The following is a 24,370-nucleotide window of genomic DNA, read 5'->3' on the forward strand; positions in this document are numbered from 1 at the left end:
AGGATCAAAAAGGGGAGAAACGTTTTCCCTAAACATGTACAGAAACAATAATTTTATAGAGGTACTTTGAGAAAATATTTGTCAAATGATGCTGTGTAAACATTTAAAATTGTTTTTCTCTAATAGGACTTCAACCACTGATGGAGTTCTCCTCAATGGAATTTAAATTTGAAGAACATTTGAGTGACATGCGTTCCAGTACTGCTGATAGGAGTGTGAGTTCTCAGGTAATGACATTGGCATTGTCATTTTGTTCAGTTTTTGATTTCGTGTTTGTCTTTTAATCACTGTAAATTTTTTCCAAAATTTAAAATTGGGCTTGTGCTAACTCTGACAATATGAAAATGTGGGCACTATGAGAAATTGAACATAAATTGTGTAAGAAATAGAATAGTATAATTAATAAAGAATATGAATAGTATAATTCTGAATATTTTCTGCATCTGCCTATACCAGTAAATGAGACAGTGATGGGGCCAGGATGCAACTGATTTGTGCCTTGTGCCAAACAGTGAAGCTGCTGTCCCAGTGCTTTTATGGTAGGGACTGTGCCAACTGACACTCTCCCAAAAAATTCCTTGTCATGACTTAGGGCTTAATAGGGGCAAAAGGACACTAAATTTAATATTTGCAACACAGATAATATGTATGAATGCAAAACATATCATAACATAATTTATTGTCTTTAATACCTGAGGACTTCAGTTAGAAATTAGGAAAAAAATATTTTTGGCAATGATGAAAACACTTGAAATGCTTTTTCAAATGCATTCAGGAATCAATGATAGTACAAAGTCAAGGCATTTTTCTAGCTAGGCGTGTTTCAAAAGCTGAGAGAGTAACTCTGAAATGAAGAAATTAAATTTTTTTTTTTTTTTTGTTTCCTCTGTCATCTTACTGAATTGAAAGAATGGGTTTTGAAAATCTATTCTGAAATTCTTCCATTTTCAACATCTCCACCTGTAAGTCTAGATGTGAGCCATGGGTTTAGTGCTTACTGTGCTTCATTTTTATCAGGAATAAGTCCTCATTCTGTTTGTTTGAGCACTCCCACTGTGATGCTTGATCTATTTACCTCACTTAAATGAGGTTTTTCCTTTCTGGAAAGACAGTATTCTCTTGGTGAATGTGGTGAATGTGGGAAGATCTAGTCTGTGCAGACAGGCATGCTCACCTTTGCACCCCACAGATGTAATAAACTGAGTTGATCTTGCTTTCCCTCTGGTGCGTCTGCACAAAGAATGCTTAGGAGAAAGCAATGTGAAAAGTGTCACAGTGTTTGCTACTTTCCCTCGCTCAACATCTGTCCTTTTCTGAAAATATTTACAGAACCTTGTCCTGAAGTGTCTTGCAAGAGAGGATGTGATGTGGAAATTGAATTTTGATGATGTAGACAAAAATATAGAAGATGGTGTTTTCAGATTTAGTCAGAAGCATGGACGTGTTTGTAAAAAACAAGAAGTCAGCATTGCTGTGTCCTTCTGGCCTCGTAAGTAATTCCATTAATTCTTCTACAGATTGGCCGTTTGCACAGGGATGTTTAAGTGGGATTTTGTGATGAATCAATAGTAGTACTTATTTTGATCAACTGAAGATTTTTTTTTTTTTGGTTCTGAGAAAATAGGACAGCTGCAGACCTAACAAAAAGCATGGAATCACTGTCTTTGAAATTGCATTATTTGAAAAGTCTGCTTTGCACATAGAAAGCATCAGGTTTTTCACACATAAAGCATCAAGAACTGGGATAGGTGTATCATCTTCAGAGCTGCTACTTCAGGTGCATTTAGGTTGGCTGACTTGGGTAGTAAAGCTTTTCATGGTATGCTTTTAAACTTTACTCTAAATAGCCATAATTTAGATAAGAATAGAAATTTCCCGCTTCATTATGATTTAAAATAATTCATCTGTGGTATTTTTTGGAGTAGGCTGGTCAGGCAACCAGTCCCTAAATAAAATTTGTAAAATAGATTTCTAACAAAACTTGGAAGAATAAGGGAAGATGATAATCAACCACATAACTCCAGAAAAGGAATAGAAGAATTGGAAAATTAAGATTCTACTTTTTCCCTACCAAGGGTTTAAAGTAGACAGTGATATCTAAGATCCATAGGGTGTAACACTGTACTTGAGCTGTTAAATCTCACCAGCAAATGCAGCTGATACCCACAGAACCCCACCCTCCTGGCAGTTTCAGTGCAGTGCTTTTGGGGCTACAGCATTGTCAAGGGGAAGGAAAGTTGTTGTGTTAGATCTGATGCTGAGTCAGCAAGTGAGCATCCCTGTCCTAAAGAAAGATGTTGCTGTTATTCTTCATCATAGCGCTGAAATCTCCAACCTCAGTTAAGAACTGGAAACAATTTAATAAAAAAAAAGAAAAATAGCTCTTGCCATGACTCTATGATAAATTGAGAAAAGTGCATTAAGTATGGTTCTGTAAATGTTGTGAATATGCAAGAGCAGTGTTTAATTGCACATGTTGCTTGGAGTTGCTTGTTGTAGACTGTGAAGCAGAGAACAGCATAAAAAAAAGCCAATATTTTGAATTACTGGATAAATTGTGTAAATGCAGATGTGTGTGTATATATATATATATATATGACTGATGAATTACTGTAATTTGAAGATATCTGTATTTTTGCTGTGTTCCCATATCTTTTGTTTACAGAAAGTCATAAATAACTGTAAAGATCAATTACCCTTAATTCAATGTTCTACGTATTTTCCTATGATTTATATCCTATTTATGCTGTACCTTCAGTGCATATCATTATTCTTTTGTAAGAGAGCATTAGATACATCCAAACCCACACAGGACACCTGGTTAATGAACATGGGCTGCTAATCACTTCCATAGGCTTGTGCTGTAAAATTGTAGTATGTGGGGGGGTGAACAAACTGTAAAATGAACTTTGAGTGTGCATTAGGGTAATTTATTTAAATATGCTGCAGCAGTTATGATAGACTACAAAATGCTATAATAAAATGCAATGTTTCATTAAATGAAAGAGTTTAAGTTGGTGGTATAATCATGCTACCTATTAAAAACTATTCTAAAACCAGAGATTTTCAAGAATTGAAGATGTATTAATATGATCCTCTTCTGCTGTTTTATAGTATAATGCATAAACAGTCTAAAAACATTTTTCACTATGTCTAATTTTCATATGAAAAAACTTATCTGCAGCAAAGGAAGTTACATGGAATTTGTGCTCTTGGGTTCCCTTACTGGGAGTTCAGAGATGCTGGAAGATGTGATAATTGTGTAATGGGAACAAATGACAACTTTGATACTTTGATTGTGTGGTCTTTTGTTTTTTAATTTTTTTTCTGCAACATCAAGATATTAAATAGCTGTGACCTTTAACAAATTCTGTGAAGAAGCTGCTATTTTACTTCTGAGCTTTTTTATTTTTTTTTTTTTTGTAGGATACCTGTAAGTTCTAGCTGTCTTTGGCTTTTCTGCTTTGAAGTCTGTATTTCACTGTATGCAAATTGTTCAGTGGTACCTATTAATGTTGAAGGGATATAGATGCAATAGCACCTGAATTATCATAAGGTCCAACTAAACTGAAAATGTGCTTTTGGGAGACAAATATAGGAACTGCATAACCGTATAATACAAACTTAAGAGGGGGAGAAGAGCAGAGCATGTTTTTCCTTTCTTCTCATAAACTCTGAAAATATAGAGTTAATATTCCTGGAGAAAATATTTCCCATATAATTCTACAGATTTTTTTAGCCCTTGGCAGATTTAGATTGACAAATTTTTAAGTACCATCAAAAATCCCTAAGGAAAATATTCACATCTGCTGGACTAGAAATTAGTGGTGGTATCTCAGAATGGTAGCAGCAGCTCAGGCTTTGACAGCAGTCATGAAAGGTGTGAGGAGTAGAACAAATTCTTGACTTCAGCTGTCAGTTCAGGACATAATTTTCATTAATTTATATGTAATTTATTTAACATGAAATATCCTGAAATCACTGTTCCTAGATATTCCAAACTAACGAACAAATCTTAATAAATGTCAGAATTCATGGGTTTTTTGTCTTTGTATCTGTTTAGAATGATCATGGTATTGCATTATCCTGATGTTTCTGACATAAGCAATAATCTATTGGTTTGGATACTATACTGAATTTTGGTGTTAGTAAATGTGTGGATCCACACACAGAATGATCAGTGATGCAGGATAGGCACTGTCTGTTCTGCTCTCTGGGTGAGCCAGGGTTTCTCTGGCATGGAAAGTATAGATGGAAAGTTTTTATGAGAAAAACTTAACACTACTATTGCCTAACTTTGAAACTGTGGTTAATACAAATATTTTAAAATGTGAGTTAGTGAAAAATGCATATTCTTTGGTACTGATATATGCTCCTGTACTTTTCTTCCTTCCCTGTGTTCCATCCCTATGGTATTTATTGGTTATGTCCTTTCACTTCACCTTGTCACACACGTGGATGAAGAGAGGACACCAGAAATATGGTTTTGGTACAGCTCAGTTGTGGTACATGGGAGGAGCTTATACAGAACATCCTTTCTTACAAGCTTGTAAGAAATACCCTGTTTGGCTCTTCATCCATCTCCAGGATTTTTTTTCTGATGCTTTCTCAGCAGATTCCCCTTAGAGCTGGTTTTCAGTTTGCATTTTCATGTTTGTTGGTTTGAATGAAGGGATCCACAGGTCATGTTCTGGTGACATAACAGCATCCATGATGCTCTTCTCTTGTCATCTCCATTAGGAAATTAGCTCTTACAGGAAGGGAAAAAGACAAAGGACTTTGAAGACACTAGATTTTCTTCTTTTTGTATGTAAACACTGACAGCTCTTTCTCAGGCTGTGGAAGTAATGATCTGAGATAATCTCAGAAGACTCCATTGTGTATTTTGTTCTGTGACATGTAGATGATCATGCAGACACATAAAATACAAAATTTCTTTTTGCTATCTTTATTATTAGGTGAAAGTGTTTCCAGACTGATCTAATTGAGGGTAATCAAAGGAAAAGGTGTTTTTCTCAAAAATTTAATGAAAATTTTTGGGTTGTTTTCCAACACATTATTGCAGATTTATTTCTAAATCCAGGAGTTTTTATTAGTTTGCCCTCAAAATTGCTGATTTTGCTAGCTCTTCAGCAGGAGAGAATGACGGAGAGTTGGGTAGATGGCACTGCATGGTTTGGAATGTCACTTTCATAGTTTAACAGCTGTGGAAGGAAGTACTTTGTTCCCTGTATCAGTGAAAAAAAAAAAAAGTGTTTTTCCGTCCTAGAGAGAACTGCCTTGCAGCAGGGAGCAAGGTGCCTGAGAAGGGGCAGAGCACAAGGAAATCTATCCCTGCTGTTGTCATGCCCAGCTGTGCTGTAGAGAGCACATGGAGAAAAATATTTGGCCATCCCTTCCCTTTTTTTTTTTGGTGGACTTGACAATATGAGGGTTGCAGTTGGATTTGATGACCTTTAAGATTTTCTCCAAGCTGAATGATTTTGTGAAATGGGAGATGCTCTGAGTGCAGGGTGGAACCTCCTGCTGCCTTGTGTGAGACTGCTTGGCCACTCTGTAGGTTTTGGAGGCATCTTTGAAGTGGTGTAATTGCACTCTTAAAAGGTACCAACTTTTCCTTGTCTTGGCAGATGATTCCAATAGTTACTCCTTTATAAAATATGCATTCACTGTGTTAATTAGTGTAATTCAAAGTATGACTGCAATTCTTAAAATTCTGCTGTTGTATTGGTATTATATATAATGGGATATTAATGCAATAAACTCATTTATTGAAATTAGAAAAATTCTGGCAAGTTAAAAAAAAATGTGAATTTCTGGTTCGCTAAAGGCAAGTGTTCTGAGCTTTCTTAATAAACACTCTTCTCCTACAATATTTATGTTATGTTAAACTACATTTTGAGAAAGAAAGCAGTACTAAATTAAAAAAAAAAAAAAAGCAAACAAAAATTCCAACCCCAAATCTCTTACTATACTCCTTTATTATACATTTATACATTCCTGTATTTGTGGTAACTTATATGTATATTTTTAAACTTTTTCAACAGCTTGTCCTGGGACATATACATCTGAAATAATCTTGCATCTAAATAACAATCCAGCACGATACATACTAACATTGTCTGGCACACTGAGGTCACCAAAAATGGATTTCCATCCCCCCTTTTTAATGCTGATGCCAGTTCCTCTGGGTGTGGAAACTGAAGCAGACGTCACCATCATTCCGCAGGATTTTTTAAGGTAAAAATGTCATATATTTATTACAGAAATCATGAATAATTGTTTGTTTCATTTATTTCTGAGAAAGTGAATTGTTATTTGTTTGTGAATGTTAGTATTAGTTTTATGCTCAGCAGAAGAATCTGTATATTTAAGAGAAAATTAATTAATACTGTTAAATCTTCAACCAGCCCATGTTCTTTCCTCAAACATACCTGCTTTGTGAAGTGTAAATTCTGATATCTTCACTCTATGAATTTATACCAGAAATAGAAGATTACTATGGATAACAAAAATATTCAAAGAAGAGACTTACCAGGATTTTTTGTTGTTTTTAACCAGATACTAAGGTTTTAAATCTTATTTCTAATTTTTCACATTGTGGTAACATGAAATCTTTCTGTCATTTTATTTTTTCTACTCAGCTGGTTTGAGGTTTAGCTAATTGAACAGTTGGTGGGGTTGTAGTTCTTGGTGGTTTTTTCCTTCCTTCTTTTCAGGTGAGGTTTTATTGAAAAGGACAGCAGAAATGTTTTAATCCTGCCCCTTGTTTCAATAAGAAATCCGTATATTTTTTATTTGTCTGTGGATCACTCACTCCATTCTGGTACTTGAATATAAAACAGACTTTTTGTAATTTTTATATAATGTGGTATAATTTAGCATTGCAACTATTCAAATTTCCAAGATTTAGCTTTGCTGTTTGTAATTAGTAAAGAGTACTGATATTTGTTTGCTATGTTTGTGAAGGTATCATTTCAATACTAGAATTACAGCAAAAATTTCCTTTTGTTATAAATTAATGAAATTACCTTCAAATTATTACTGTCTTGTCTTGTTTGAGTTGTGCTGATTTATCAAGTGATTTGTCTGTTGTCAGTAGCTCAGTGGTTGGAACTGAAGGGATTTCACATGGGTCTGGACTGACTGCTGTTCTTATTTCAGAGCTGAAACCTGGAACTACATAACTACATAATGAAGTGTCTTCAGCATCTTCACAAATTTACCCTTAATATTTCTGTTTTATAACTTTATAACTTAATTGTGCAGTAGTGTAATTTAATAAACATTAGTGAAAGCTTTAAGTTTCAGAAAACTCATTATGCCTTTTGTAGTACAGTTAAGTAGAAATTTTATTGGGATGTTCAGATATTGCGGGCCAGCATAAAATGTTCAGATACATACAAAGAAAAGAAACTAGCATCTAAATGATGGAAGAATTTAATTTTTCAAATTAGTTTCATTTGATTTGCACTTGAGAACTAAAGTTGTTATTCTGTATTCAGCTGTGAAAGAGTTTTGTGAATGTGAAAATCTATGAATTAACTTGATTACTGCAATCCTGTGACCACAAGCACCTACTATTTATGTTTAACACAGGGATTCACAAATTAGAGTTAAACTTCCTGAGCTTGAACTTGCAGATGGTACCAGGACTTGCCCTTTTTTTGTGGAGTTCCCAGAGGGAGAAAATGTTGTTCTTTCATCAGATGGCACAGCTAATGAAATGACCTGCCGCATCAGCTTCAGTTCATCAAAGCCAATGTCATTCTTAGGGGAAATCTTATTTATTGACCAAGAAGATAACAGGTAAAGTGTGCAATTCAGATTCACCTGGGGGAAGGTTCCAGACTGGCCAAGCTGGATATAAAACACAGAACTCACAGGAGTTGGGTCAAGGAACACAAGAATCTATTGTTATCACTGCTTTTAATGAAGAATTGGGACGACAGTTGGGCTAAGAATGATTTATTGCTCAGGTAAACCTCAGTCTCAAAGGCTGTGAGATTTCAAAGGAGCAGCCAATCAGCCATAGCTCAAAGTAGTCACAAGTGCTTCATTCTAAGACAATATAGAACTTTCTAATCTGATGGACAGTTGCCACAAAGTTTATTTTGCTTTTCTGACCTATCACCTTTACTTTATTCTGCTGCACTGCAGATACTTTTATCCAGTGGTCTGCTATTACATGTTCACAAATATGCTTCTATTGTAACTTCTAAACTCTTAGCTTACTCTGTACAATAACACCCCTGCATTATAAACCCTTCACCATCTTATTAATACAATTTTTTACTTAAGGCATACTCTTACTTACAACTATAGAAACATAAGTTTATGATTTTTCTACTTAATGTCTGTGTACTTTATTTTTACATCAATCCAAGCTTCTTCCAAGGCTGCAGATCAAACTCTTCAGTGTCTGTGGAAGTTTCTAACTTTCAGTTTTCCACAAGAATCCAGTGAAAAAAAAATGAAAATGAAAGATAGACATTTATTTCTTTTTTTCAACTGAGTTACATTCAAGACTAAAAAATTCAGCTTAGGTCTCTTAGGTAAAATCCATCTAAGTGTCCCTCTTAAGGTCTTGTTTCAAGATCTCATTCATATCTACTGGTAACTCATCTCTTCAGCTCTGTCAGGGATGGAATTAGAGGGTGAATGCAAGATTAAGAAAGATGGGCATTGTTTCTATCAAAGTCCTGTATTTAGTTTTTTTGACTAAAGCAACTATTTTGAGAGATAAATAATTTCATCTGCAGCTTAAAATGGGCTTTCAAACAAACATAAAACTAAATTTTATATTATTTTGATGCAAGGGTTATGGATATTCAGGTTATTGCTGCTCTCTGGGTTAATATTTCATATTTTTCTGTATACATTGTCAGCAAAGAATCTGTTTGTTATTAATTTTATTTATTTATAGGATTTAATCATTGTGTGGGGTGTGGTTCATAAATGTGCTAAAGCTTGCTGTAATTACAAGAAAAGAACAATTTAAGCTTATGATCAAATCTGAAATGTAGCTTCTGAGCAGGCACAATATTTAGTTTTAATAACTTTTTATATGATGCAGTAGCAGCTTCTCAGATCTTGTTATAGAGAAATAAAAATTCCTCCTGTGTAATAAAATCTTTTCTATATCTGCCATTAAAAGGAAATAAAGAATATGACCCTCAATTTAAAGGCAAACTGAATGTGTTTCTTAAAAAAAGATAGCAAATAAAAGTCATCTAAATAACCTTAACAGCCATTCCTGCTCATGAGGGTGAAAAAATTAATTCTCTCGAATGTCAAATCATTTCAGAATTGTTGCTGGGTTTTAAAATGTAGAACTAAAGTATCTGTTAAAGGACAGAACTCATAACAGCAGTTACTAATGTGTATGGGATTTCCTGACAGGCAGTTGAGTTGTGGGTGGCTTTAGGAGCAGGTGAAAACCTGAGCAAAACTGGGTGACATAACACAGCATCAGAAATGAAATAATTATGGGTGTGTCTTTGGTCAGTGTGGGAATATTATTCCTATTGGCTTTCAGATGAAATTATTTTTATTGCAACCAGAAATAATTCTTTTCTTCACTTAGAAATGTCTCAGTAACTGAGACTGACTGTTTCCTCCTTCTTCTAATAATCTCTATGATAATTCCATGATAAATCCAAGTCTGGATAACACTGCTGGTACTATATGTGCTTTGATATTGCACTCTGTAATAACATGGAGCTGGAATTTCTTGTTCTCTGCATATCTTCTCCTCATTCCTGCCAGCCCCTATGGGAGCCCTGTGCAACATGTTCAAACCTGATTCAACCAATTATCTGAGCATTTGAACAATTTGGTTCAAACCATATATCTAATGAATTTAAACTACTTTGTTAATTTGAGTATTTTAGAAATACAAGATTTCAGGGTCTTCTTGATCTTTACTAATAAAACAATGAAACCTATAACCTTTTATAACACCTATAAAGGCTAACTGGTCTTGAAAAAGTTCCTGGACTGTTTAATAGGCCGTGAAATCTCACAGTATCAGTTGCTGAAGATGTATTAATTTTTCAGGTGTTCTCTCTTTATATTTCCATTTTCAAAGTGATAATATGTACTTTAAAATGATTTGAACTAAACTTTTGAACTTCAACTCCTATTCTGTATTCTGGGATATTCTTATTAAAATAAGCAAGTCAAGATTTTCAGAGGTTGGTAAAATATTGTATTCTACAATATTTTTTTTCAATTTTCTCAGAAAAAAAGCCTTAACTGCTAAGCAGAACTAGTTCTAGGCATATTTCAAAGCAGGAGATAAACACTCCACAGGGGTTGATCCTGGCTGGATGTCAGGCACCCACCAAAGCCTCTCTGTCACTCCCCTCTGCCACTGGAAAGTGGAGGGAAAATATAATAAAATGTTCATGAGTTGAGATAAAAATAGAAGGGAGATCACTCATCAAATACCCTCATGGGCAAAACAGACTCAAATTAGAGATATTAATTAAATTTATTACTAAAAAATCAAAGCAAGATAATGAGAGGTAAAATACAACTTTAAAAACACCTTCCCTTCACCCCTCTCTCCTTCCTAGCTCTACCTCTTCCCCAGCAGTGGAGGGAAATGGGGTATGGAGGTTGTGGTCAATTCATCTCACAATTCATTGTTTCTGCTTCTGCTTAGGGAAAGGAGTCCTTCCCCTGTTCCACCATGGGCTCCCTTCCATGGGAGACAGTTCTCCATGAACTTCTCCAATGTGAGTCCATCCCATGGGCAGCAGTCCTCCCCAGCCTGCTGTGCCCTCTGCCATGGGGTGCAGTCCTTCAAGGACAGCCTGGGTCCCCCAAGGGGTCACAAGTCCTGCCAGGAAACCTGCTCCAGGGTGGGCTTCTCTCTCCACAGGTCTGCAGGTTCCAGCCAGGAGCCTGCTCCACCACAGGCATCCCATGGGTTCACAGCCTCCTCTCAGCATCCCTGTGCTCCATTTTGGGTCTCCTCCATGGGCTGAGGTGATCTCTGCATCCCTGAGCCCCATTCTGGGCTGAGGTGATCTCTGCACCCCTGTGCCCCTTTCTGGGCTGAGGTGATCTCTGCATCCCTGAGCCCCATTCTGGGCTGAGGTGATCTCTGCACCCCTGTGCCCTTCCTGGGCTGCCTCACCGTGGTCTCACCAAGGGCTGCAGGGGAATCCCAGCTCTGGTACCTCAAGCACCTCCTGCTCCTCCTTCTGCACTGACCTTGGTCTGCAGGGCTGACCAACATTCCCACTGATTCTCACTCTCCTCTTCTCTGCCTGCATTATATCTGTGCCATAACTTAAAAAAAATCTTAAGTATGTTATCACAGAGATTTTGCCACCATTTCTACTTGGCCCAGACTTGGCCATGGCAAATCAGTCTTTGGGCTGGCTGCTGTTGGCTCTGATGGAGGTGGAGGAAGCCTCCAGCAGCTTCTCAAAGCCACCCCTATAGCTCCCCTCACTACCAAAACCTGGCCATACAAACCCAATGCACTTAGGCTCTGTAGTATTTTGCATTTATAAATTCAGGTCTAAAATGTCAGTAGGATTGATTCACATAGCCCATACTTAGTCCTAAATAAGAATATATTTTTTTGCTTTAAAACAGAGTGAACGTTGGCTAGAGAATAGATAATGTTGGATTTGGCTGCTTTACAGAAAACATTTGAAAGATGACAGGCAATCATTTTTTATACTAAATCAATATTAAATGTAACTGTAAAAGAAAACTGAAGAGATATATGATTGTCATTTATGAAATAATTTACTGTGTGCACAGATTCCATTAAATGGAACATATGAAAGTGCATTAATTTCTAATAAATGCATAAGTACATAATTCTGATATTACTTTAAATCTTTCTTTTTGCTCCTTTGAATCCAAAGCAGAAGAAATTACTCTTCCTTACATAGGACTGATAGGAATTCAGAAGTAAAATTTAACATTAAATCTAAGACTGTCTTGAGCGAGTATTTAATAAATGGGAGAAATATTTAGCTATGACACACACTTTGCAAAAAAAAAAACCCTCTGCAAACATGGCATGTTTATATATTTGTTCTCTGATTATTGTTATTATATATTTTAATTTGATGATTATACAAAGAGTTTAGCAGAAAATAAATTTTTCTGCCATCTTGATTGAAATGACATTTAACTTACTATTTCTGAGAATAAGTAGTAAACAGGCAATCAAAGAAAATGGTGCTCTGTGCAGAAAAATGTACTAAAATCCTCACATGTGGTGTAAATAGGTTGGTGTGTCATTGGTGACGCAAGTGTGCTGAGGTATTTTCCTCCAATGTTCTACAGTTCTCCCTTCCCTCTTCCTCTACCACTGGGAAGCCATGGAAACTCCTGAAATTTCTGAATTTATTCACATTATTCATGGCTGGAACTTCAGGAAGAGAGTGTCAGGGAATGTAGCCTGTAATAACAATATGATAGCAGTGAGACACAGTCACTAACCCAATTATGGATTGGTTCCAGTTGTTTTGATAGTCCATCAGATCTCAGTGTCTCACAGGGGAAAACATTCCCTTTGCTTTTGGGAAGCATGCCCAAAGCATCCAGCTCTTTAATAGGCTCTGCTGGCAAATGTCAAATCCATGGATTCTGCTGGCATGCCTGGGAGAGCAGGAGCTGTCAATTTCTTTCAATATCATTCACATTTCATGAGAAAGCAGGGAGCTAGGAAACACTGGAGTTCTTGATATTTGCATGCTGCTCTGCAGCATTCATCTGACCTAGGAATATGTTGGCATTTTACTTTAGATAGTTGGGAGTGCTTTTGAAAACCAGGATGGTCCAAGCCCATTAATCACTCTATTCTTTTCTGTGCTTGTGCCTTTCTGCCATTGTGATGGTCCCTGACAGCTGAAGCATCTCTTATTCAGGAATTAAGTGTTAACGTCACTGCTGCTACCAGGAAAAAATGTGACTGCTTTCCCAGCTATAAGTGTCACATATAGCATGAAATTATGTGTCAGCCACTATTCACTGTTGTATTATGTTGGTTGCTGGGGAAGCCTGAGCTCCTGCTACAAAGGATAAGGATCCTTCAGTGTTGGGGAACTGCTTATTTGTGAATAATGGCAGAGCTGGCATGGGTCATCTTTTCCTCTTCCAGTTCCATCATCTCTGTATTTGTTCTAGGATTTTTGAGGAGAGGGAGGAGAGCAGGTCTTTATTAATATTTAAATTGCAACTTCCCAGCATCTAACATTGTGAATAAAGAACATTGTTCTTTATTCCTAAAGATCTGTAAAATGCCACTCTCTTAGGTAAGGTTTTCTTTTGTCACTAATCACTTCTGCAAGCAATTTGTTTTGTTTCCTAAACTGGTAGTGTGAGTTTTTCTTAAATATTTTTTCTTAGTTTACACAAATGAGGTTGCTACAGGAACTTTTTAGATGCTGATGGATTTGGATCTTTTTCTCATTAGAAATTTAGTGATATTCTGCATCTCTTAATGAATACTATTGAAGAAGGGTTATTTAACTATGCCTACATATTTAGAACATTTGGGGTACTTGGATACAAAAAAATGACTTGTTTGTACTTAGGAAATACCTGAAATTCCATAGAGCAGATTAAAATAGATAAATATATTTTGATTTGGGTTCTTTTGTCTTTCCACAAACATTAAAACAAACAAATTAATGAAAAAAAAACCCCAGAGTTAGTTTAAAAGAAGTGAAAGCCCTTCTATATAAGCTTTGTTTTACAGGGTTGAATGGTATTTTTTTGTCATCACAGTTGGAGCTTTGCTTCTGGTGCTCAGCAGGTTTCAGATGTTGGTAAACACAATATATTTAGTGGCCATTCTTGTTTTCTGTGTTCTTTGGAAATATGCATTAGGGAATAAACACTGGAGTAGCAGTGGCAATGATGGTTCATGCAGATAACAATTTTTTTACTTGCATTAGTAAACATTATAAAACCAAATACACTGAATAATTTAATGTATTTAGTGACTTCACATTTGCTAACAGCACAAGTACCTTTCATTCCAATAGAATAATACAGACTTTTCCAATATTTCATTAAACTCTGCTACAAATACAAAATAAATATGTTGTACAAGACTTCTAGTGTTGTAACATTATTTCATTAATGATGTTGTAAGTAAAGGTCAGTGGTAGAAGATGCTTTTACATGTACAGAATGCACATGTCTTTGTAATCTCTCATCTGTATTTGTATGCTGGTGTGCATGCTTCTCTGTCTGGTGCCCTCTGACTCAGTTCCTCAAAGGCATATGATAAATAGTTAGCTCCTAGCACCTTCACTTTTCTGCCATGTGTCCTTGTGAATGGAGTGGTGTTATTTGAATCTCAGATGAAAATTTTAGGTACAGACTCGTTCTTGAATTTTGTTTCAAATAGCACTTCTGGGAAAATGGTGCAATAAAGTACATACTGGGTTATAAAGTACTTACTGGATAATACAGTGCTTACTGATAAGTGGACAGGTGGCCAATAGGTGAGTTGAAGTTTATTATCTCATAATGCCTAAGTTTGGAAAGACCTTCCAGAGATCATCTCAGCCCCTCTTCAAGGAATCAACTCTATTGCCCAGTTGATTTTTTCAGTATCTTTAAGGATAAGACTCCATAACTTCTCTGGGCAGACTTTTCCAGTGTTTAGCCACTCTCATGGTTTTAGTGGTTTCTTTTTTTTTTTTTTTTTTTTTTCTCTTATGATGAGATAGAATTTCCTGTATTTAAATTTGTACTCTCTGTATTTTTGAGGTCTCACTAAGCATTACTGAGAAGAGTTTCCATTTCCTTACTCCCTCCCATCTGATACTTGCACATAGACAAGGTCTCCTTGAGCCTTCTTACAGCTGAACACCCCCACAACAGCTTCTTCAGTCCCTTCTACATCCTTCAGTCCTGAACTCCACCATCTCCTGCACACTGCAGCCACAGTCATGGAAGTTTAATCCTTATGATCAATATCAGCTGCAGAATCAGTTGTTGACTTGCAGGATCCATCTCCCTCTCCTCAATATGTGCATTGTTTGCTGTTGGCTGGGTGTGTTCGTGTCTCTTACTGTGTTACCACAGCAGCCACCAAGGCACATCCAGGAAACGGTGCAGCAGCACCATGAGCTCTGAGGGGTTTATCTGTACACAGGTGTTCTGTTGTGGGGCTGTTTTTATATTGTACATTGTGCAGTTCCTTCCTTTGCTCTGAGTAGTTTCACTCATGGAATTTGTGTGAGTGGTTCAGATGTACTGCAGTTCCCAAGCACACTTTTCTGTGTTACATTACTGTGCAAATCTGAGTACGAGTAAAGATTTCCCTGAATCCCAGCTTGGTATTTCTTGGGTCGGCTGTCTGTCTCTGCCCTGAGATGCGTGGGATGGTTCTGAGGCAGCCCGTGCTTTCGAAAAATGAGTCTGGACTCTTCACTTTTTCGGTCTTCAGGTTGTTTATTATTTCTTATCTACAAAATTTTCTTTTTGCCCAGTTGAGATCTGCTCAGCAAGGCAGCCACAGGCACTCTGACCGCCCCTGAGGCGGTGTTGTGCTTTTATACTACAAACTACATATAACATATTTACTTTTAATTCCCAATACCTATCACCCATGTTAAACAGTGCCCTTCTACTCTAAACCAATCCCCAAGTGCCAACATCACAGCAAAAAATGGAGAACAAGAAGAAGAAAGAAGAAGGACTAGACACACCCTTATTCCTCCATTTTGTCCCCATAACCCCCATACCAAAAAATCCTAAAACCTACATTTTCACCCTGTGAACACCTTGTTTTTACACCATTCAAACCTATGTGGCTTTCACATCCCCATGCCAAGCTGGCAATTCCTTGGAAGGATCAAAATCAAGCCACCAGGTGTTCCGGGCAGCATGCCAGGGTCTCCGAGCCCCTCTATGGGGTTCTTGGCAACTCTGGAAATCAAATCCAGAGGAATGTGCTGGGTTCCCACAGGCATTTACGATGGAAATGGCTGAGGTGCTTACCTCAAACTGAGAAGTCAGGAAGTTGACTGAGTCTGATAAGTTACATGAAAGTAACTCAGATGTCTGCATTGAGAGCTATCTCTCATTAATTTCTGTACAGCTTTCTTCCCTTCCTGCCCCTCACTCTGTTGTCTGAAGTTCACCTGAGTGCCTGCAGAATACTGACAGTTGCCATTTATCACAGTAAAGTCGTGAGTTGGAAGTTGCAAACCTTTCTGTGTTGTAGTTACTGATCCTGTGTGTCTTTCAATGGCTTGGTAAAGGTAGAACAAACAAGCCCTGACACTTGTTTTGAGCATGTACAGTTGTACATTTTGTGCACACAGGTAGGTGTGGATGTGCCTCTCACAGCCATCTGTCCTGCTGGTGCTCTGCTGCTGAGATTATTTGCTGAATAAAAGCTGAAAGAAAGATGTTTGCTGCAAGAAATATTATTCTGCACAGTGCAAGTAGCCAGAGCCCTTGCCTTACCTCCAGCCAAGTTCCAGTAGGATTAACATTTCCTAAGAGCAAACCAAAGCATTGCAGAGCTGGATTATCTACTTAAATGTTTGTAAGATATCAAATTGGAATCCCAATGGGAATATTTACCTGTAAGAAAGTTGGCTATGGATTTTGTTGGAACCTTGCTCTGTTTATGAAAGTTGCCTTGAAAGTGATGTCCAAGAATATTGTGTTTGGAGAGTGGAGTATGAAGGAGGAAACAAAGCTATCTTCTGATACTTTTAAAGCACTTATTTTTTCCTTGATTATCTTATTCCACAAAAAAACCCCAGTAAAATCTAATTATCTCATACTATATATAAATTAATCTGAGAGGTCTTGTCATATCTTTTAATATCAATCTAAATTTGCAATAAATATAAAGTTATTTTTGGTTGTTTCAAGGAAACAGAAAATATATTCATTTCTTCTTTGCAAGGTATATTTTCAATATGCATAATTCTCAATGTATTAAAGCAAGATGGATATCAGCATGCTGTTTGAATAATTAAAACACATTTTTCTTTTTACTTTTGGCAGTTTAGTCAAAACAATTAATTAAAATTAATATTTTTTAATAAATAAATAAGGACTACAAACTCAGCTATTTAATAACATAGGACTAAGCTCAGTTTAATTACCTGTCATTTGCAATGAGCTAAGAACATAAATACAGATGGCTCCCAGCATTGCATTGATGGCAATAATTTGCTTTTTGACTACACACTGAGAGACTGGGGTGAAGTACAAAAAGAGGGTTAAAAGGTGCATTGCTGCACATCAATAAAGTTGCTGCAGGTAGAGCAGACACTCCAGTGAACATCAGAGCATGGACATCAATTTCTGTTATATTCCAGCAACTGCAGTCAATATCTTATTGTTTTTATATTGAATCTATTTATTTTTAAATATTTATTTTGACATTTCTGTAAAGTCTTGCAGAATAAATGCTGCATCAAAACAGAAGTTGCTTTTCAAGAAAACTTCCCTTGTCAAAAGTTGTAGGACAAATTATTTAGCAAGTTAGCAGGCTTCTTTAGGAGACTTATTAATGTCAGTTGTAATTTTAGTAGTTTTTATTTTTCATTTTAGAAATACAGAGTTATTTTATTTCATTAAATCTTTGCTGACTCTTTCAGACTGATGGTACACTCAGGCTCATAGTAAAACTAGAAAGTGGAAATACTATACCAAACTTCAGCATTTTGGCGGGTTCAGTCCCACCTGCGTAATCTGTTCAACCACTAGAGAAGAATGAAGGAGTTCTGATATCTTCACTCTGTCTTCTGTTCTTGTGCTGAAAAATATCTTGATTACCATTGGCAAATAGAAAATGGTAACTTCTGTTTTGTTTTCAACAGGTTCTCATTTCAGGTTGCTGGAACAGCAGACAATTGTCTTCTCACCTTATACCCATTCTTGGCATTGCACTCCTCTGATCAAAAAATTATCTGGAGAAGCAGTAAGCAGTCAAAACTCTACCTCTGAAATTATATTATGTCCATTAGTATTAGAAAAAAACAGTGTTTTCAGGGTGATAACAAGAATATGATTATCAAGACAGCATTTTCCCTCATTTATTGCAGGGGAAAACCACAATTAAATTTTTTAATAGCTTCAGTTTTCTTGTTGAAAAGGAGGACCACTTATATAATTGATCAGGTCAGAAATACTGAAAAACATTTCACAAACTGAAATCTTACAGAATGTTTGTGAAATTTTAAAAATATGAATAGGGAAAACAGCCAAAACATTAGAAAATAAGTTAATTTGAATTGATAGACAGTGATCATATGTTTTGAAGAAAGCAAAAGAGAAACCACATGATGTTATTTTAAAATGTGATCATTATTTGCCTGTTGGGAATAGTTTTCAGGGTTTTATAACTCCTGTCCTTGAAGGGATAAAGGCACAGCTATCTTTTAGGGTCTAATAAAAACCTGTGGTCAGGAGCAGAAATATTTTTATCTGCATTATGTCTCCCTGCCTGCCCCTGTCTGTAAATCTCTGCCTGTGTCCCCCCTGCTGGAGCCATCTCTGCTGCCTCAGTGATCTGTGATCTCTGTGTGTGGCTGTCATTGTATAATCCAGGCTGGGAGGGATCCCTGGGGCCATCTAGTCCTGCTTAAAGCAGGTTCAGTGTGGGGTAAATGACTTTTTTTTTTTTTTTAATAGCTGTATATGTGATCTGATGTATTTTGATGAAATAGAGAAGTTTTTTACGTAAGCAAGTTCTTAGATCTGAGACAGATTTAGCATCAAAGTCTGAATTCTAAGACTGCATCAACTTAAAGTAAGTGTGTCACTCAGAGTATTCAAGAGAAAAGAGAACTGATACTTGGGAAATTGAGAAAGGGATTAGCAAGAAGACAGGTCATGTTTTGGTTTTTTCATCCAAATGTAAGAAGATAGGTATAAGTACCACATCATTCAGGGATCATAGCACAATTAAATGACAATAGGAAGAGGAAAAATGTGTAATTTTTTGATAGTTTTCTTTATTTTTTGTGACCAATATACCATTTTTGCAAGCTTGTTTTTAAAGATGCTTTGTAGATTTCCATTGAGGATTAAGCCAAAAATGGAGTGATGGTTTTATAATAAAGGATCACCCATTAATATTGGGATATTTCTGTCCTGCACTGATTGCTTATTGGTTTGTTTACGCATCAGTTTGTGTTAGTTTTGAAGCAAGCCATTACTGCTAAATGCCTTGAATATTTTTATGTAATTTTGTATAGACTCTGTTGGTGTTGAATGCTGTTTAATGGGGGACCAAACCTTATCTATACAACACAGTGTCTGAAAGGTATCCCGGAAGGCTTTGCCTCCACTCTGACACTGTGCTTTTGTTTTACTTCCTACAGATGGTAAAAATAACAGTGCCAGCAATCAAAAGTTAAAAGATAATCATAGAGAGTTCTTGCTTCTCTTAGTGGTGTGTTTGCTTCTCTGGAAACTTCACTTGGTGCCTCTTGTTTTGAACTGACAACAGAGGATCCTTTAATCCCATTTTAGGCCAACATGAGAATATCAGAACATCTGTCACTTCAGAACTGATGGATTGATAAAGTGTACTTCTGAGTTTTGTTTGTAAAATATGTGTTGTCAAGTCTGAAAGAGCTTGATAATGATGAGAGACTCATTACACAGCTGTGAACAAGAAGTCTTTAAGAGTATTTTGTCATGACACAGAATTCTTAAGCATTGTTCTGATAGGGATTTTTCAGCAAGCAGGAAGATACAGCCTGTAAAATACACAGTTAATGGGGAAAAAACCCCAAAAATGCATGAATTTTTTTCTGGACCCGGTCAAATGACCAAAGTGAGAATTTTATGAGTCAAATAAGAACTGTTACTTGATTAATTGAAGCATGAAGTAGAAAAATATAAAGTAGATATTTATAATGTGTTAGAGCACAGACAATAAAATGTGTTTTCTCAGCTGCAACTTGAATCTTTTTTTACAGACAATAAAGATTTCAGCACTGGAGAAGTTGTTCTACAGCCATGCTTTACACCAGCATCACCTTCACATACCCATTCCACAAGTTCCTTAGGTGCAAATAGTGGCTCCAGCTGTGAAGATTCTCAATCAGGTATAGTACAGCACATAAAGTCAATGATCTTAGAAAGAATTAGACTCTTTTCTCCACATTGTATTGGTTTTTGTTCTTAAATCCCAGTAATATTTTTTTTTAATTTCACAAGGGTATAAATTAATTTTATTTTTGCATAATTTAGTGAAACTGCAACAGTGGTATTACAATACTCCTTCAAGGATGGAGACTGACCTAAGTTAGTTGTGCTGTAAGGAAAACTATTGTTTGTTTTCTTAGTTACCTTTTTGTGCAATGACAATGTTGTTGATGTGAACAACTAATAGTTTTTAAAATATATTAGTTATGAACAGATCAGAATTTAGGAGTGAGAAAACCTAGCAGAAGGGAGAAAAGTCCAAAGGCTTATAGATGTAGTGGGAGTTATACCTGTACAATAACTCTTAAAGTGAACTTGCAGTGACTGACAGGCAAAGCTGGGTCTATTGGAACTGTGTGAGACTGTTCCTTTTAAGATTCTGGCTATAGTTTTGTAAGCCATGCTCTAATTTTTTTTTTTTGCTGGTTGGGTAATGCTTTTTATGAAAGTGAAATTAAATTTCAGTATATCATTTTCTTTATTCCTAAGATGTGTAAATGTAATTTAAATTGTTTTTTCCTAAAGTAAATTGATCATTTGTTGTCTGGCAGTTTTTTGTTCTTCGTTAACAATTCTGTGTTGAATATTTTTGTACTAGACAAAATAGGGGAAATAAGAAATCTTCCTGGATGTTTTATTTTGTGTGTATCCTTCAGAGACTACCACTGATGAAGGTGAGAGTGATGAATATGAAAGTGAAGAGAATGAAGAAGGAAGTGAAGAGAGTAAAACTGACAGTGAAACTGATGAGAAAGGAGATAAGTGTGAATTATCATTTTTTCCTGATGAAGATGAGGAGGACTACATGTTCTTTCAAAAGACCCTAAATGCTGTCCAGAGTTGGTTCACACTCTTTGGCTGGTCTAAGGGACAGAATCCCATTTCCATACCTTATTCACTGAGAAGGTAATTGATGCCTAACTCCTGTCTGTTTCATAACAGGATAACAGATCTACTCATGGGGTTTGGGTATGATCTAAGGAATAGAAACACACTCCAATGCACAGTTTTCTATCAAAATTGTAGCTTCTATATGGTGCTTATATGAAAATATCATTCAGGCGTTAGTTTTTACTTTCTAAGATACTGTGTATCATAATGCAGTGTGTGTTAAATATACAGTTCAAACTGTATGTCATCTTCCTAACTGGAATTGATTCTCCTCTGAGACTGAAACAGTTCTAGCCTTTGTCCCTTTTTTGGTGGCATAAGCAGGTTCTTTAACAATGTCTTTTCCCCCCACATAATCTAAAGATCAAGAAACAAATGAGAAATAATATTTATAATCAAGAGTCTTGCAAGCACTCTGGAAATAACATCAGTTGTGATGGCCTCACTGATTTGATTTTTTCTAGCTTGGTGCTAAATAGTGAAGAAGCCACTCTGCTGGGAAAGACTCACATAGACATTTATAAACATGATAAAAATCCAAATTATATTTGGCAGAAAGCTTTTATTTATGAAGGTATAAATATTCCATGCAGTTCAAAATCCTTACTTTATTATGAAAGTTCTGTAAAGATGAAAAAGTGCTGTACTTTACAACCCTCCTTGCTGCTGTTTTTAATTCATGGTTTCTTAAATTAGCCTTGTGAAACATGTAATTGTAGCTAATTTTGGGCATATAGAAGCATAATATCAAATTATATCAATATAATATCAAAACATTTTCTCTCCTAGTGATGTGTGTATAGTCCAGCTAACTGTTGCCCAAGAAAAGAATTTTAAACGAAGGGTTGACAAAGATAAGGGTTTTTATGAAATGTTAGTGCATCTGAATGGACAATCAATACCAGGCATTGCAGCAAGCCAGTCATTGTCTACTGATCCAGTAGAAAGAATGCTCCAACTCCACTGGCAGCACACTGAATTGCTTTCCTTCCTTAAGTAAGTTCAAGTATGATGAGATATTTATGTGTGCCTCTTTTCTTTCCAATTTTTAAAATTAGCCTTCCTCAAGCCTAGTTCTAACTGGATGGTATACAGTGAGTTTAGGGTTTCCTTTATAATTTTTGTGAGATAAGATGTATGTGTTATAACCTTTCATTTATTTTTACCAAGGTTATCTGTGCAGTTTGCAGTAATCAAAAAGTCCTCTGGTAGGGTTATATCCAGCGCAGGAATTCCACAGGAACTCTGCTGCCTTAATTGCAAAAGATGACTTGCAGCCTTTCTTCTTAGTCAGGCTCAGTGGACAGTCAGATCAAGTTTTTCATTCATAATTTCGCCATTCCACTGATGCTCTTGGTGGAACCTGATGACTCCTTTGGCTTTCATGTGGAAATGGATAGTATTTGTTTTGATGTTTCATGTTATATTAAATCCTTCCTGGAGGAGCAATGCTCAAAAAGAAGCCAATCTATCCAGAGCTGTATGTTCTTTAAGTGTGTAATTGTAGCCATAGGAATTGAACATGAGTTTCTATCCATGAAGATTATCTAAGCATTTAAAGGAGCTGGATCACTACTCCAGAGGCTATTCAGATTGAGGAGATTACACAAAGATAAAATAACTTGAAAAAATTTGATTTCTCTTAATTCTGTTTCCTATTAACTTCTCCTGCTTTGTGATTTCAGAAGGAAAGGAGCATATCTTCCTCATATTATGCCAGAATTTCTGCTTTCACCAGAAGATTATGAGTTATGGACTGAAGTGAATACTGGAGTGAGGGTAGGTAGGTTTGGTGTTTTTTCTCCTTTTAACAAAGCCCATGTGCTCAGTTTCAGTCCTTTGGATTCTAGTGGAAATTCTTGGTGGTCCATGAGTGTTCTTACTGTGGTGACTGTTTTGGATTGCATAACTCTAAGCACATGTGTGAGAGTAAGTAGGAATTTAAGCTGACTCCAAAATTTGCATTGGTCTCCCTGTTTTTTTCCAATTTCTTCTGATGCTGTCAATATCTGATATTTATGTCCAACAAATATGTTTTAAAGTAGAGATCTGATTATCATACAGATTTTACCATCTTTAAGTATTTTGTGTGTTTTCCCTGTTTTCTGATTGCTGTTTTCGCTCCTGTTGATTCCTTTTTATGGTGCTTATTCCCGAGACAGCAGCAAACTGCAGATGTTTGTAAATGTTGGTCACTATTGCACTATAGTAGATGTTACCACCTATTTATGTCATGGATTAATTATTGTCCTCTTGTGAATTTCCTGTACAAACTGATGAAATGAATATTGAAAAAATATTCCCATCTTGTATCTGAAGTGTTTTGTACCTGAGGCGAAGAGGGGAACCATGAGAAGCCCAGGCAAGTTAAGTGGCAGGCGTATTTTTGTTCTGGAGAGCAGAACCTTTGAGACAATGAGCAAACGAGCTTGGACAGATGTGCTGCTGCAGATGTACAAGGTAAATTGCAGATGTATTTGCTACCAGATTCTGGGGAACTGATGGCTAAAAGCTTTATTTTGAAATAAATATAAATAAATTGAAAATTTATTTATATTTATTATAAAATAAATTATATTTATTTTATATCCTGTGGTATACTGGAGTATAAATATATCCTGTGGTATACTGGAGTATATATATGTGTTTTCCAAACACATCTTTAAAACTAAATGCTTGTAAGTATTTTGTTTCTCTCTTTTAGAGAAAGAAAAAAAAGAGAGTGAGAATATTTTAATTGTCTTTAAAACCTTATAAGTGTGTTAATATGTTCCAACTAGGGAATATTATATTATAACAGTCTGCATTTTGTAGAATTAAATATTATAGAAATATTAGTGTAAGTAAAGAAAACTCTTTCATGCTTTTGTGTTACCTTGCTTAGAACCCTTTTTCACTGGACATAATTGCCTATATGTGTAACTGTAGCAATCATTACCTTATATTCAAATGGAATTCTTAAACAGCTAAGCATTTTTTATAATCACTATTCATTTTAAAATATGATCATCTTGGTCAGTATAGACTTCTCAGATTTTGTTCAATTTTGTTTTTATTGGTGAGAAAGAAAAATCTTGGATGCCATGTTTTCCAAAGTAAATCTTATGTGCTCTTCAATGATGAGTGCATTTATGTGTCTAAGAGAAAAATTTATTTATTTCTATTCCAAGGGATGGAAAAGATATTAAAAATACAGCTAATATTTGGTCTTCCCAGTAAAAGTCAGACATGGATGTACTGGGGTGTGACTTCAGTGAAGGATCCACAGATGATTTAAGAGACTGGAGCATCTGTCCTTTAGGGA

At 36.0% G+C, this 24,370-nt stretch overlaps 1 protein-coding gene across 5 annotated transcripts in view; it reads left to right on the forward strand.

Annotated features, from left to right (window-relative positions):
* Positions 1-24,370, forward strand: part of CFAP47 (cilia and flagella associated protein 47) — a 274,906-nt gene that overhangs the window by 34,580 nt on the left and 215,956 nt on the right. For 4 of the 5 annotated variants that reach the window (XR_012578854.1, XM_026791865.2, XM_074534560.1 and 1 more), the window contains 10 exons: positions 127-227; positions 1,330-1,489; positions 6,048-6,240; positions 7,600-7,809; positions 17,838-17,938; positions 19,947-20,075; positions 20,832-21,081; positions 21,856-22,062; positions 22,752-22,845; positions 23,386-23,526. Coding sequence is in view for 4 of the 5 variants with exons in the window: in XM_026791865.2 (XP_026647666.2) it covers positions 127-227; positions 1,330-1,489; positions 6,048-6,240; positions 7,600-7,809; positions 17,838-17,938; positions 19,947-20,075; positions 20,832-21,081; positions 21,856-22,062; positions 22,752-22,845; positions 23,386-23,526 (1,586 nt within the window). In the remaining variant the exon portion in view is untranslated. The remainder of the gene's footprint in view (positions 1-126; positions 228-1,329; positions 1,490-6,047; positions 6,241-7,599; positions 7,810-17,837; positions 17,939-19,946; positions 20,076-20,831; positions 21,082-21,855; positions 22,063-22,751; positions 22,846-23,385; positions 23,527-24,370) is intronic. The other variant, XM_074534558.1, reaches the window with a different exon arrangement.

This window comes from Zonotrichia albicollis, chromosome 2 (genome assembly GCF_047830755.1).
Source record: "Zonotrichia albicollis isolate bZonAlb1 chromosome 2, bZonAlb1.hap1, whole genome shotgun sequence".
Taxonomy (NCBI): Eukaryota; Metazoa; Chordata; class Aves; order Passeriformes; family Passerellidae; genus Zonotrichia; species Zonotrichia albicollis.